This window comes from Strix aluco, chromosome Z, assembly GCF_031877795.1.
Source record: "Strix aluco isolate bStrAlu1 chromosome Z, bStrAlu1.hap1, whole genome shotgun sequence".
NCBI lineage: Eukaryota > Metazoa > Chordata > Aves > Strigiformes > Strigidae > Strix > Strix aluco.
The window spans coordinates 15,791,825-15,804,557 of NC_133971.1; the positions used below are offsets into that span (position 1 = coordinate 15,791,825).

At 51.3% G+C, this 12,733-nt stretch overlaps 1 protein-coding gene across 1 annotated transcript; it reads left to right on the forward strand.

Annotated features, from left to right (window-relative positions):
• Positions 1 to 2,353: 2,353 nt before the first annotated feature.
• On the forward strand, positions 2,354 to 8,178 carry OTP (orthopedia homeobox). The gene is made up of 3 exons (XM_074813224.1): positions 2,354 to 2,390; positions 3,347 to 3,756; positions 7,600 to 8,178. The coding sequence occupies exons 1-3, from the start codon at positions 2,354 to 2,356 to the stop codon at positions 8,128 to 8,130; spliced, it is 978 nt and encodes a 325-aa protein (XP_074669325.1). The 3' UTR covers positions 8,131 to 8,178.
• The last annotated feature ends 4,555 nt before the right edge of the window (positions 8,179 to 12,733 follow it).

Consider the following 12,733-nt stretch of genomic DNA (forward strand, 5'->3'; position numbering starts at 1 on the left):
GCGGCCGTCGGCAGCGCCCGGACGCTGCAGCCGGTAGCGACACCTAAAACTGAACCCCAAACGCCCGAGCCGGCCCCCGGCCGCTCGCGTAACTCCGGCCCCGGGTAGGGCCAGACCCGCCCCGGCCGCGGACGGCTGCGCGACGCGCGGCGCCCGCCGACCCCGCGCAGGCTCCACGCCGGCGGCTCCGCCGGCTCCGCGGGTCCCGCTGCCCATCAGCGGGCCGGGCGGCGGCTCTCGGGAATTTTCACCGCCGGGGCTTCCCCTCCTGCCCCGGAGCTGCACACGGACCCGCAGCTTTCGAGGGATGAAAAAGCAAAACAAATGAGCCATCTTCGCCGTCCCCCATCCAACCGGGAAAAAAAAGAAAAAAAATCCCGAAACTCCCACCCCACCTCCACGTTTTTCTTTCATCTCCCTCTCCAGCTAAATTGTGGCCTGGCTCTGGGTCTCTCTCCCTGCTCTTAGCGGCCGTTCCCGGGCACCCAGGTTCACTGGAACAGCCCGACGTCTCGAAAGCTGAATTGAATCAATGTAGCCTGAGCAGGGAGGAGGGAAAAAAAAAAAAAAAAAAAAAAAAAAAAGCAGCAGCAAAACTGCCCTAGAGATCGGTCGGCCGGTTCCTTTGTCTCCTTGTTCAGTCGCTGCCGAAACCCCTGCACGTCTGAGCTGCAAACAAAACCACTCTTGCATCTGTTCGCATGCAGTATTTACAATGTTTTGTGTAAGTCAATTGGATGGCGGAAAAAAAAAGGCATTGGTGCTGTGTTATTTAACACAGACTTCACTGGGTTCCCTTTTTGGTGGAAGCTTTATTTGCACTAAATGAATAATCTTAATTGCATCACTTTTGAATTAAAAATCAATGTTAATCAAGTTGGAAGTAGTAAATATCAGTTTTCATTGTGCCCGGGTAGAGGGTATTTTTCTTGTTTTGCAAATAAAAATACAAGTCAAATAACTTTAAAAGGGCATTATGTTCTGCTACAAATACAATTGAAACGGATTGTTTAGGAGCGGATCAGAAATGGTACAGAATTTTGCACTTAATTTCCTCAGTTATCATTTACAATAAGAACCTCTTGGCTTGACAGCCAAGTCTAAACAGTAGTAAATTAGTACAAATTTATACTGATTTTACTCTAATAATCGTAATAAAAGCTTATAGATTTGGCACTAATTACATAAATGCCTAATGATCTTGAAAATTACTCTGGTTAGAAATATATTACTAATCTAAACTTTGTTGTTGGCTGGCTTTGAAAAATCAGAACATTAGAAATGGTTCGCTTCACTTGTGCAAAGCTCTTTAAATTGTTCAAGTAGTTTAACATATTCAAGAGGAAAATAAAAAGCATTTAACTTTATTTACTGCTTTAAACTGAGTTTGTAGGCGAGCCGAACTTGGAAACTTCACCCGAAAAAACGGGGCTTACGGGCTTTTACACCGCGGCCAGGGCGGCCGCGCTCCCCGGGCGGCCGGGACGCGCGATGCACGGCTCCCGTGTTGCGGTGCGTTTCGGCACCGAGCGGGGACGGGACGGGGTGGCGGGAGTCCCGGGGCCCAGGCGAGCCTGTGCGGCCCGGGCCGCTGCGGGAACTCGGGCAAGTGTCTCTTTCCTCTCCGCCCCGCAGCGTCGAGGCCCGGCAGCGGCGGCGGCGGGTAGGGGAGAGCCGGGCCGCGCTCTCCGCCGCCGTCCCTGCCCCCGGTCCCCGGGGCGGCCGGCGAGCGGGACCAACGCCGCCCGCCCCCCCCCGCCGCGCAGCCGCCCGCGCTCACCCACTTACATCCCCCCGGTGGGCGCTGGGTTTGCGAGCCACCCCCCCCCGGGAGCCTGACAGAATCGGGTCCCAGGAGGCATTAAAAAAAAAGGGAAATAAAAAGAAGAAAAAACAATAAATCAAAGGTGACCCGGAGCGGGAGGAGGGTGGCAAATGTGCATTTGGAAGAGAAGGGGAGAGGGGGAAGGATGGCGGCGAAGGCGAGCGGAGTAGGGAAGGGAGCGACGGCGCGGTGCGGGCCGGGCCGGGGCGGCGGGAGGCCGGGGCGGCGGCGGGCGGGCGGCGGGCGGGCGGAGCGGGGCGCTCCGGGCGCTGACATTTGCAGGCTGCCCTCCTGATTGGTCCCCGCGCCGAGCTGCTCACGGGTTCATTGAAGTGTTAAGCACCTCCCCGTCTCTCTAAAGGACATTATAATGCAAGAGACCCCCTTTTTAACCACACACCGAATTTTCTTTCATTTAGGCGATCTATATATATATATATCTTATATCTTATATCTTATATCTATTTTAAATAACTTAAGGCCGCTAAAATTTGGGGGGGAACAGCCTTCGCCCTGGAGCGGTGCGCGATGCTGTCTCACGCCGACCTCCTGGACGCCCGTCTCGGTGAGTTTCCCCCAGCACCCCCCCGCCCCGCGGCGGCTGCACCGGCGGCTGCACCGGCGGCGACGGCAGAGGCGAGCGGGGAGGAAGCCGGGGCAGGAAATTGACAATTTGTTCCTTATTTTACCTTAATGCGATCTAAATGGGCTAATTCCTTTAAAAGTAATTGTACTGTATTAAAGTTTAATTTGATTTAACATTAAAAAAAAAAAAAAAAGAGAGTGAGACCTACGGAGTATGTATATCTACAGCGAGTTGTGGATCATTTAATTTCTCTCTCCCCTGTTTTTATATACATACCTACACATTATTACTATGGTGATGATGATGATGATTATTATTATTTTAGGACAGATGAGCTCGATGATATTTACGGAGGAGTTCTGGGTGGCCTTTTCCTGCTCGCCTGCTCGCTTCCCTCTCTCCTTCTTTTCCTTTAAAAAAAAAAAAGAGAAATAGCTGTATCTACCTATTTATGGTTATTCACGCGTTTGTTTAGAGGAGCGGAGGGAGGAGACGGAAGAGATCGGCCAGGGTGACCGAGGTCCCCTCACATCTGTCGGGGAGGTAAAGCGCCCGGCAGCAGGGCGGCTCGAGTGTTCTTTCTTTCTCTCCGTCTCTTTCTTTTACCAGCCCCGCTGGAAAACCCAGGCTGAACATGGCAAAACTTGCCCTCCCCCGCTTCCCCTCCCTTGGTCTCGCAAGGGGAGGCCCGGCAGGCAGCAGGTTATTTAAGCAGGAAGAGGAGCTGCTCGGTGTAAAGTTTTCTCTCCCCCGCCCGGGTTGCGTCGCGGAGCCAAGCCGGGCTGCGGGGCTGGCGGGCGGCCGGGGGGCGGCGGGGGGCGGCGGGGCGGCGGCGGTGGCTGGATGCCTCTCGCCGGCTCGGTGCGCTGGCAAGCGGCTCTAGTGGATACATGCCCTGCTGCAGGGGAGTGACCGCGGCTCCTTTGCTTCCGCAGGGATGAAAGACGCGGCCGAGCTGCTGGGACACCGGGAGGCGGTGAAGTGTCGGCTGGGCGTAGGGGGCTCGGATCCGGGGGGACACCCGGGAGACATGGCTCCCAACTCGGACACGGTGGAAGGGACCACCCTGCTGCCGGGGGAGGACATCACCACGGTGGGATCCAACCCCAGCTCCTTAGCCGTCAGCGCCAAAGACCCCGACAAACAGCAAGGCCAGCAGGGCGGCCAGAACCCCAGCCAGGCTGGGCAGCAGCAGGGGCAGCAGAAGCAGAAGCGGCACCGCACCCGCTTCACGCCGGCGCAACTCAACGAGCTGGAGAGGAGCTTCGCCAAGACCCACTACCCGGACATCTTCATGCGGGAAGAGCTGGCCTTGCGCATCGGCCTCACCGAGTCCCGGGTGCAGGTATGAGCCGCCGTCCCCGCGCAGTGCCCACCCCCGCCGCGCCCTCCGGCCCCTTCCCCGGGCGTACCGGCGGAGGCACGGCCGGCCGGCGGCGAGGCCAGGCACAACGGGGCGGGTGGGCGGGTGCCCCCAAACCTCAGCCCGACGGCGGGGGAGGAAACCCACCCCTGAAGGCAACAGTTTGGTCAGGAAGCCTTGAAATCGGTCACCCCCCGCCCCCGTTTCCGCGCAGTCGTCCCCTTGGGCCGTCCCCTTGTCCCCTACACGTCTCCAGCGCGGTGGTCCGAGCGGGGCGCGGGCGGGGCTTTCCCCCCGCTCCACGACCCAACCAGGGGCAGGAAAGAGCCCGCGGAGGCACAGCCCGAGAGCGGCGAGCCTCAGTCCTCGCAGTAGCTCGGCGCTGAGGCGAGCCCAAGCCGCCGGGGAGTTGCCCCCGGTCCCCGCTGCCCGCGGTGCTGCCGGCGGCTCCCCCCGGATGCGCTGTCCAGGGTGCTGCCGGCCGCAGGGCCGCGGCGCCGGCACCGCCCGGATGGGGCGTCCCGCGGAGCCCGCCGCCGGGAGGGTCGGGGCGGGGGCCGGGGGAATGCTTGTGGAAAGGCACCTCGGTAAAAGGCAGTTGTATTTGGACTCGGAATTTCCCCATACTGGCTTTTGTAACGCCTGGGGACGGCTGGGGTAGCCAGTAACTTCGACGTCTAGGCGTACTTTGTTCACTAAAGTACATATATGTAGATACGCACATATACATATTTGCACACAGGCACCTAAGAAACTACTTAGGCAGATAAATGTAAACGAAATTTGGAAAAGGGGGGGATGGATCCAACCGCTAGACTGCTCAATGTGGCTCTTGTGAATGGAAGGGTATTTAGCGACTTTCTGGGCGAGTCCCTTCCAAGGAACCAAAGCCAGCACAATGGAAGCACTTGTGGGACGTGCATCCCTGCTCAGCACAGCACACGGCGAATGCCGCCGCACTTTACCGCAGCCGGTGTTCAAAATCCCTCTCCGTAAGCCCAGGCTCGTCGGCTAAATAAAGACACGCCAAAAGAAATCCCTAAATGAACGTTTTTATGAACGGAAACCGACTCCGTTCTCGAATGTGACAGAAAATGCACGTCTGCTCTTAAAAAGTAAAACAATTTGATTCAGCCTACACAGGACTATAATTAGTTTAAATTAAGAAAGAAATTAGATTCACAAATAAAATATAATTGGACAACTGACTCTATGAAAAAAGAAAACGAGGTCTATTAAACTTTATTGGGTTTCCCAAAGGTTAATGATACCAATTTCAATATTAGGAGTGTGGTAAATGAAGTAAAATATAAAATATAAAATGGAAATAGTTATTTTCTAACAGCACATCAAAGAAATTCGTAGGAAGAAAGACAAAGTGTTTTAATGGCCTCGGCATAATCTTAAACCAATGCTAATAGCTCGAGACTGCTGATAAAAACAGTTTAATAGAGTGGCAATTTAAATATTTTTTACAATAATGTTCTGTAGTTTAAAAAGTAATCAGATCAACATAACCTTCTTAATTAACACTTCAAAATGATTAACATTATGTAATCTAAGGCAAAATAATTTATTTAATGTATTTACTTCACAATCCGATGTATCACTGCTCCTTGACCAAATTTAAATTAAATAGTAATTGGTTTATGTTCTTATATGAGTACTTTACTGTTTTCTTTATAGTTAACAGATTGCCTACACATTCCTTGCATTATGTGGGCTCCAAACTGATTAAGGAATGCTCCAAATAGTTAATTTACAGCGGCTGTATATGTTTTTAAGGGTTTTAGATGCTAGGATAAATCACGACTCTCCTCATTTTAGATCTGTATTTAATGTATATGATACATTTAAATAATTATTAAAGCGGCTGGTGCTTAAACGGGAGTCCAATTCCACGTCTGATATTGCTCTGCTTTTCAGTCTGCTGTAATAAAACCATTCTTTTTATAGCATGCCATTATTAGAAACCAATTTCAGAATTATTTATAACCTGGAATGGCTTATTAAGCAGCAATGCGAGAATCATGCAAATTACGCGATCAAATGCAATATAATAAGCATAATCATTAGTCTCTAGCACGGATTAATTAACTTTCAATATTTTATTTACATAAAAACCAAATCAGTGAAATAACTTCTGCACAGTCAGGCTTGCCTTTCAATATTTTATACGAACAAAAATAATGTGTTGTAATTCCATTGACCGTGTCCCCCACAATGGTCCCGTCACCTGCCACATCTTAATAGGGGACAAGCTGAGAGTATTTTCTAGTTTTCTAATGGAATGAGAAATTGCATTTTCTTCCTCTCCCAGCACTATTAAAGTGTAATGAATTCGGCCCAGAGTTCACGGCTGGCTGATCGAAATGAACCTGAGATCTGAGCTTTAATACAGCTCTCCAGATTTCCTACCAAATCTTCACATTAATCATCCGCTGGATTCCAATGAGATCTTCATAAAGCTTCGGGTCCTGTGTATATAAAAAAAAAAAAAAAAAAAAAAAAGAGAGAGAAGAATTAAAACAAAAGTGATAGTGTCTCCCCTTCTCTCTTTCTCTACCCCATTTATAGCTGGGTAATTAAATGGGCTATATATTTTAAAATACATTTACAGTATGTCTATATTACTGTAACAGCAGACATCATCAAGGTAGATTTTTAGATTCCAACCTCCATTAGATTCTCACTGTTGTATTAATAATTTTCAGGGGCTAGTTGCATTTTAAAAGGAGTCCAAAGTTGCCAAACGCTCGTGGTTGACATATTTCTAGAGTTGTCATGTGTGCATTTTCAAAACCTCCCCCAGGTTTTCCCTGCGTTTTAATCTGTCATGCACTAGTTTTCAACTGGAAACATTCACGTTTTAAAAGCATATGCAGCGTAGCTATGAGCTGAGGCGATCAGACCTGATGGAGATTCTTTACAACACCAGTAAACCATGAAACATAAAAAGATTTTGTAGCCGCAATTTAACTATTAACCCTAAAATATAATTGAACGCAATTTTTCGATTATTCATATAGCATTTAGTTCGCCAACGGCTGTTCATTCCCGCTAATGGGCGCCCGCCCGTCTCTGCTCGGGGGCGCAGCACGACGCCTCGCACTCCCGCAGCTCGGGCACTGCGCTCCTCCGCTCTGTCAAGCGGACCCGTTTTTCCCCCCTCACAACTCCCCCGGTGCTTTCGGCAGCGGTGCGGCGAGACCCGCCACTTCATCCCTTACGGCACCGCAAGCACTCGCTTACCTAAACCACCTTCGGGTTTTTTTTGAAAAAAAAAAACCAAACAAAACCCAAACGCGGGCGGCTTGGCGGGAGGGTTTCCTGCCCCGGGCGGCGCGGACTGGCCCGGATAGGGCTCCCCGTCCCGCCGCGCCCCGCCAGCGCTTCCAGGCAAGGGCAAGAGCCCTGGGCCGGTCGTTTATTTTTCGTTAGTGTTATCGTGCTGTTATGTTTTGTTTTGTTTTGTTTTGTTTTGTTTTTTTTCCCTGGGAGAGGCCAGGCTCCTCTCCTGGAGCCTCCTCCCGAAGGAGGGAGGCCGCAGGCGGCTCAGTCCCGGGACAGACACATCGATCGGTTTCGTTATAAAAAGTTCCAGCGGTTTCGTTAACCCGTGGCGGGGACACGCGCGGAGCTGCGGGGCTGGAGAGCGGCCGTGGGAGAGACAACGGCCCGGGGTGGGGGGAGGCACCGGGTGGGGGGCGTGGGGCGGCAGGAGGCCGGGTCGGGGGTGGCGGATCCTGCTTCCCCGAGCCGCGCCCCGGCCGCAGGGCGGGTGGGTGGTGGCTAACGGTGCGTGTCGCTGCCCGCCGCCGGCAGGTCTGGTTCCAGAACCGTCGGGCCAAGTGGAAGAAGCGCAAGAAGACCACCAACGTCTTCCGCGCCCCGGGGACGCTGCTGCCGACGCCGGGGCTGCCGCAGTTCCCCTCGGCCGCCGCGGCCGCCGCGGCCGCCATGGGCGACAGCCTCTGCTCCTTCCACGCCAACGACACCCGCTGGGCCGCCGCCGCCATGCCGGGCGTGTCGCAGCTGCCGCTGCCGCCGGCGCTGGGCCGGCAGCAGGCCATGGCGCAGTCCCTCTCCCAGTGCAGCCTGGCAGCTGGGCCGCCGCCCAACTCCATGGGCCTCTCCAACAGCCTGGCGGGCTCCAACGGCGCCGGGCTGCAGTCGCACCTCTACCAGCCCGCCTTCCCCGGCATGGTGCCCGCCTCCCTGCCGGGCCCCAGCAACGTGACGGGCTCGCCCCAGCTCTGCAGCTCCCCGGACAGCAGCGACGTGTGGCGGGGAACCAGCATCGCCTCCCTCCGCCGCAAAGCACTAGAGCACACAGTCTCCATGAGCTTCACCTAATGGCCGACGCCTCGTCCCGCCACAACGCCGCCGCCGCCGCCGCCTCGCCCCGCGCCCCCGCCTCGCCCGCCCGCCCCGGCCCGCCCCGGCCCCCCGCCTTCCCACACCTGACTTACCAGGGAGTCGACTCAGGATCTGAAATCAGACGTCAACAGACTGGTTTGTGGGCCGAGACACCCCCCCCGTCCCGCCCCCCCTTCTGCCCCCCCTCCTTCCGTGGGCCCCCTCAGCCTCCGCGCATTCCCGCGCATCCCCTCCGCCCTCTGCGGCCCGGCCCGCCCGGCGGCCCCTTCTCCCCGGCGGCGGAAAGAAATCGGGGCCCCCCCGAGCTCGGCCCTGCTTCCCTCCCTCCCTCCCTCCCTCCCTCCCCACGACCCGGCGTTCCCGCCGGCCGCCCGCCGGCTTTGCAAAGAAATTTGCATTTTGGTTTTGTTTTCTTAATTTTTATGGTTTATTTAAGAGCAGCTATCTGCCGCCGGCTCCCTCCGCTGCGAGGGCGCCGTCGGAGGGCTGCCAGGCGGGTTCGCGGAGAGGTACGGAGACCCCAGAGAGAATCAAATCCGTTTTGATAAGGCGGGAGAGAGAGCGAAAGAGGTCGGGGGAAAAAAAAATATAAAAAAAAAAATTAAAAAAAAAAAAGAAAAGAAAAAGTTTCTTTTCCTGAAACACACGGGGGATAAAAAGGCAAAAAAAGAAGAAGAGCACTTCCCTTTTTCGGATCTTTGATTTCGTGACAGTTGAGTTGCCGATCCGCCCCACCTTTAGTTACGCATTTCTTTACGTTCCTGCTGCTATTGTCCCTCCTGCATCTTCCGCTGCCGCCGGCGGAGGCGCCGCCGCGGCCCCCGCTACGCCCGGCCCGGCCCGGCCCGGCCCGGCCCCGCGGCCCGCCCGCCTGCATGTGCCGGTCACCCCGCCGCAGGGCAGGGCCGCTGGAGGAATGAACAAACGATGTGAAATAGGATGTTTTGTGTAGATAAAGCATTCTTGTTACATACTGGTCGATTCGTGATATGTTTTAACTTATTGTCTGTGCTTATTTATTGCATTTTGGGTTTCTTAATAAATGTTTGAGCTAATATAAAATATATACTTGACTTTTCCGGACACGTTTATATCAAGTTAATGTGAATGGATAAATATCATTTTCAGTATGTGATATGAAGAATTATAGATTTTGATGTGGCGTGTGAGATATGAGAGGTGTCTTGAACCGCAGGCAAAAAAAAAAAAAAAAAGACAGGACTTCCTCCTCCTGTAGGATTCACTAAGTCCTTTGTCACAAGTTTGGGGATAGTTTGCTTGCTTGAATTTTGCATTGAAGCCTTTCATTTATCACAATTTTAATACTTCATGACTAATAAACTTTTGTTAATCTTTCTGCGTGATTGGTCTTTAAACTGCAAGACACAAGAAATTCCGCGGCGAAGCAAGGCGGGGAGAGAGGGGGAGCGGGGCGGCGGGAGGCTGAGGCGGGGAGGGGCGCCGGGGGCACCTGCCCCGGGGCCGGGCGGGCAGCGAGCACGGCGGGGCCGGTGCGGGGCCGGGGATCGAGGGCTGGGGTTGCAGCGGGAGCGGGAGCGGAGGGCCGGTTTGCCGCAGACCTTTTTGCCGGCTCTGAAATGACTGCGCGGCTGCTGGCGGGGCGAATCCCACGGAAGAGGAATCCCTTGGTTTACTCCTGTGCAATCTTTATCGGGAGGGGCGAGGGGGGGAGTGCAGGACTGTGGCAAGCATCGTACAGCCCGGTTTGGGTTTCTTTTTTTATTCTTCCGTCCCCCGCCCTTTTTTTATGCAATGCACCGAGATCTCTTCCCCTTGTACATCAATTACACACCTCTTAATTACACACCTGAGAGTGCCCGGCTCCATAGGCACCCGCAGAAGGGTCCTTGCCTGCTCCAAAGTGCGTATTATGTATGCATATTTAATTTAAAAGAGAAATAAAAGCAGAATAAATTATTGGTGATCGAGGCCATGAGTGATTCTGCTGGGGGTCACCTGAGGAAGCAGCCCTGTGCCCTTCTACAGGAGTCTGCTTGTGCGGGTGCTGAAACAGCACAGGATCCTCATCCTGAGGTAGGCCAGGCTAGGCAAGACAGGTCCCATACCATAATTCATACCATAGTAACGCCCAGGGATAGAAGACACTGTGCCCTGGCCCTCCTTCCAGCCCTCCGTCTACTTCCCAGCCCAGTCTTGGGCCAAGCAGTTGTCCCTCTGCACCCAGGCTTAGCTCTGAGTTTGAAATTCATCATCAGTTTAGATCAGTCATCAAAGATGTGGGTGCACAGGATGCCTACAGAGCAGAGCTGATCAGAGTACCCCCAGCCCCCCTATCCCACTGGTGCCCCTGTGTGGGCCAAGGAGAGGCAGTGGCCCATCAGGGATGTCCCTTGGTCTTCCCGATTCCACAGGGGTCCCTTCCCAGCCTGGAGAACAAATAGGTCTCCACTTAAATGCAGAGGAGTGCAAATCTCACTCTACTTCTTCCAAATGTATGGAAGGTTGTTTACAAGAATGTGATTTTTACAGCTGCTTTATATTGCTATAAGCAAGACAGCTTTATGATGTAGGAATGTTGTAAAGTGCAGTATGGAAGATCTTTAAAAAATATGTGCTTTTTAACGGTAGAGAAAAATGCTCTCTCTGACTGGGGGCAGGGGATTGAGATGCAACCTGTAAGATTGAATTGACAAGAAACACTGCTCTATGGAAGGGGACTTACAAAGGTCCTTCAGCTTAATTCTCGCTCCTAAAACATCCATCATTTCCTCCATATTCTAATGCAACTGTTGTCCTGGTTATGAGCAAAGCTTTTTGATCCTACTCAACTTTGATACAACATTTGTTTCCATGGCAATAGATCTTCGTGTTCTGAGTCCTGGAGATTTTTGAAATTATATGTACCCTTAGCACCAGCTGAAGCTTTGCAACATAAAACATCTAAAATGATGTTCTTATGTATTTAACATAGATGAGAGGAAGGGGACCACAGGTTTCACTCATACATGTTACAGGCTGTGTGTGAATGATTTTACTACAAAATCTCACTTGTGCTAACATTAAAAGATAAAATTAAACAACACTGACCAGTTCTACCTAACAACATGAACAGCTCTGCTTCATTCATGTAAAGTGATTAAAATAAATGAGTGAATTCCACATAAATCGAGAGGGAACGTTTATGCTGAATAGCAATTAGCCGATTACTGACTAAGCAGCTAACACCAGACACTGGGGCTGTTACAAACTGGGCTTATTTGCTTAACTTATGGTGCATTTTAGATTTGAGCAATTCCATCCAGCGTGCAAGTGGACTGAAATTTACATTCATATATATGGATTAATTTCCACACCTGCACGTATGCACATAGGTTTACTTCCCTCTAAACACAACATCACTCCTAATATCTAAGGAATATACATAATAATAGTGTCACAGAACCTTTCATTTGCTCTCTTGATGAAATGCTTTAACACCCTCTCTCTACTCTCTTCCTCCCCTCAAATCCCTGTGGAAGGCAGAACCTGCTCTTACCCTCTGTTGGAGATTGCATTCACTGAGCAACATCGGAAGAAAGTTTGTGCAAGGCAAGGAATCAGATAACATTGCAGCACAGATTATATTACTGTACTAGCAGCAATGATCCCTGCTCCTAGAAATGAAAATGTGGTTTAATTTGTGTTGTGGTCTTTAAATTTTCATTCTTCAGAATAAAAATCTCTGCACATGAAAATGTATCTTGCAGTAATGGAGGTATGGCAGTTAACCTGTCAGTTGAAAGTATGTAACCTTCCTTTTCTCCTTTTCATGACAAAGGTAATCTCATCTGAGGGCATTTATGTGAAGAAATAACAGCATGGCATGGTGAAACCACTGGCTCATTAATCCTGGCATCTACTTCCTGCAGGGCTTCTTGATTAGTTAGATTCATTCATTGGGTATTTCGGAGTTTTTGATTTCTCACCACTAGCTAGGTTCACTGAGTTCAGGCTAAATTGAGCCAGAAGCAATGTTTATTAGTAATTTTGTAATACAGACTATCCTAATAATTCAGTACAAATATCTCATCTGAAATATATCCATTCACCCTAGCACCTAATGCAGTTTGCAGCTGTGTTCAGAGAGAACTGAGAGAACACAAGTGATTTGGCATGTATTTTCTAAATTATTAATATGAGAGCTAATAGCAAACTCCTCTTCATTTCCAATGCTAGAATTAAGATCCATTTTTTTCAAAGCAACCCCTGACAACGGCAACCAACTCCTGCCTGCCGTTAAAGCTGAGCTTAGAGCGGGTTGGTCTGGGAAGCGTGGCCTGTTTAGCCTTTCAGCATAGAGACGAAAGGGAGAACAAAGGAATTTAAGTTTTTCACTCATGTGTGCTATAAACAGGAAAAATCTAAATGTTGCAAAAGGAAAAAGAAGAGGAATCTTTGAAAATTAGCATCCTGTAATGTCATAGATCTATGTCAGCTCTTTGATAGCCGTAACAGAGTTACAACTAGGACAAAAGGGGCAATGAAGCAAAGGCCCTGATCCTGCAGCCTTTAAAGCCCATGTTGACCTGGCTGTGAGTTCAGCAGATGCATGTGTGAA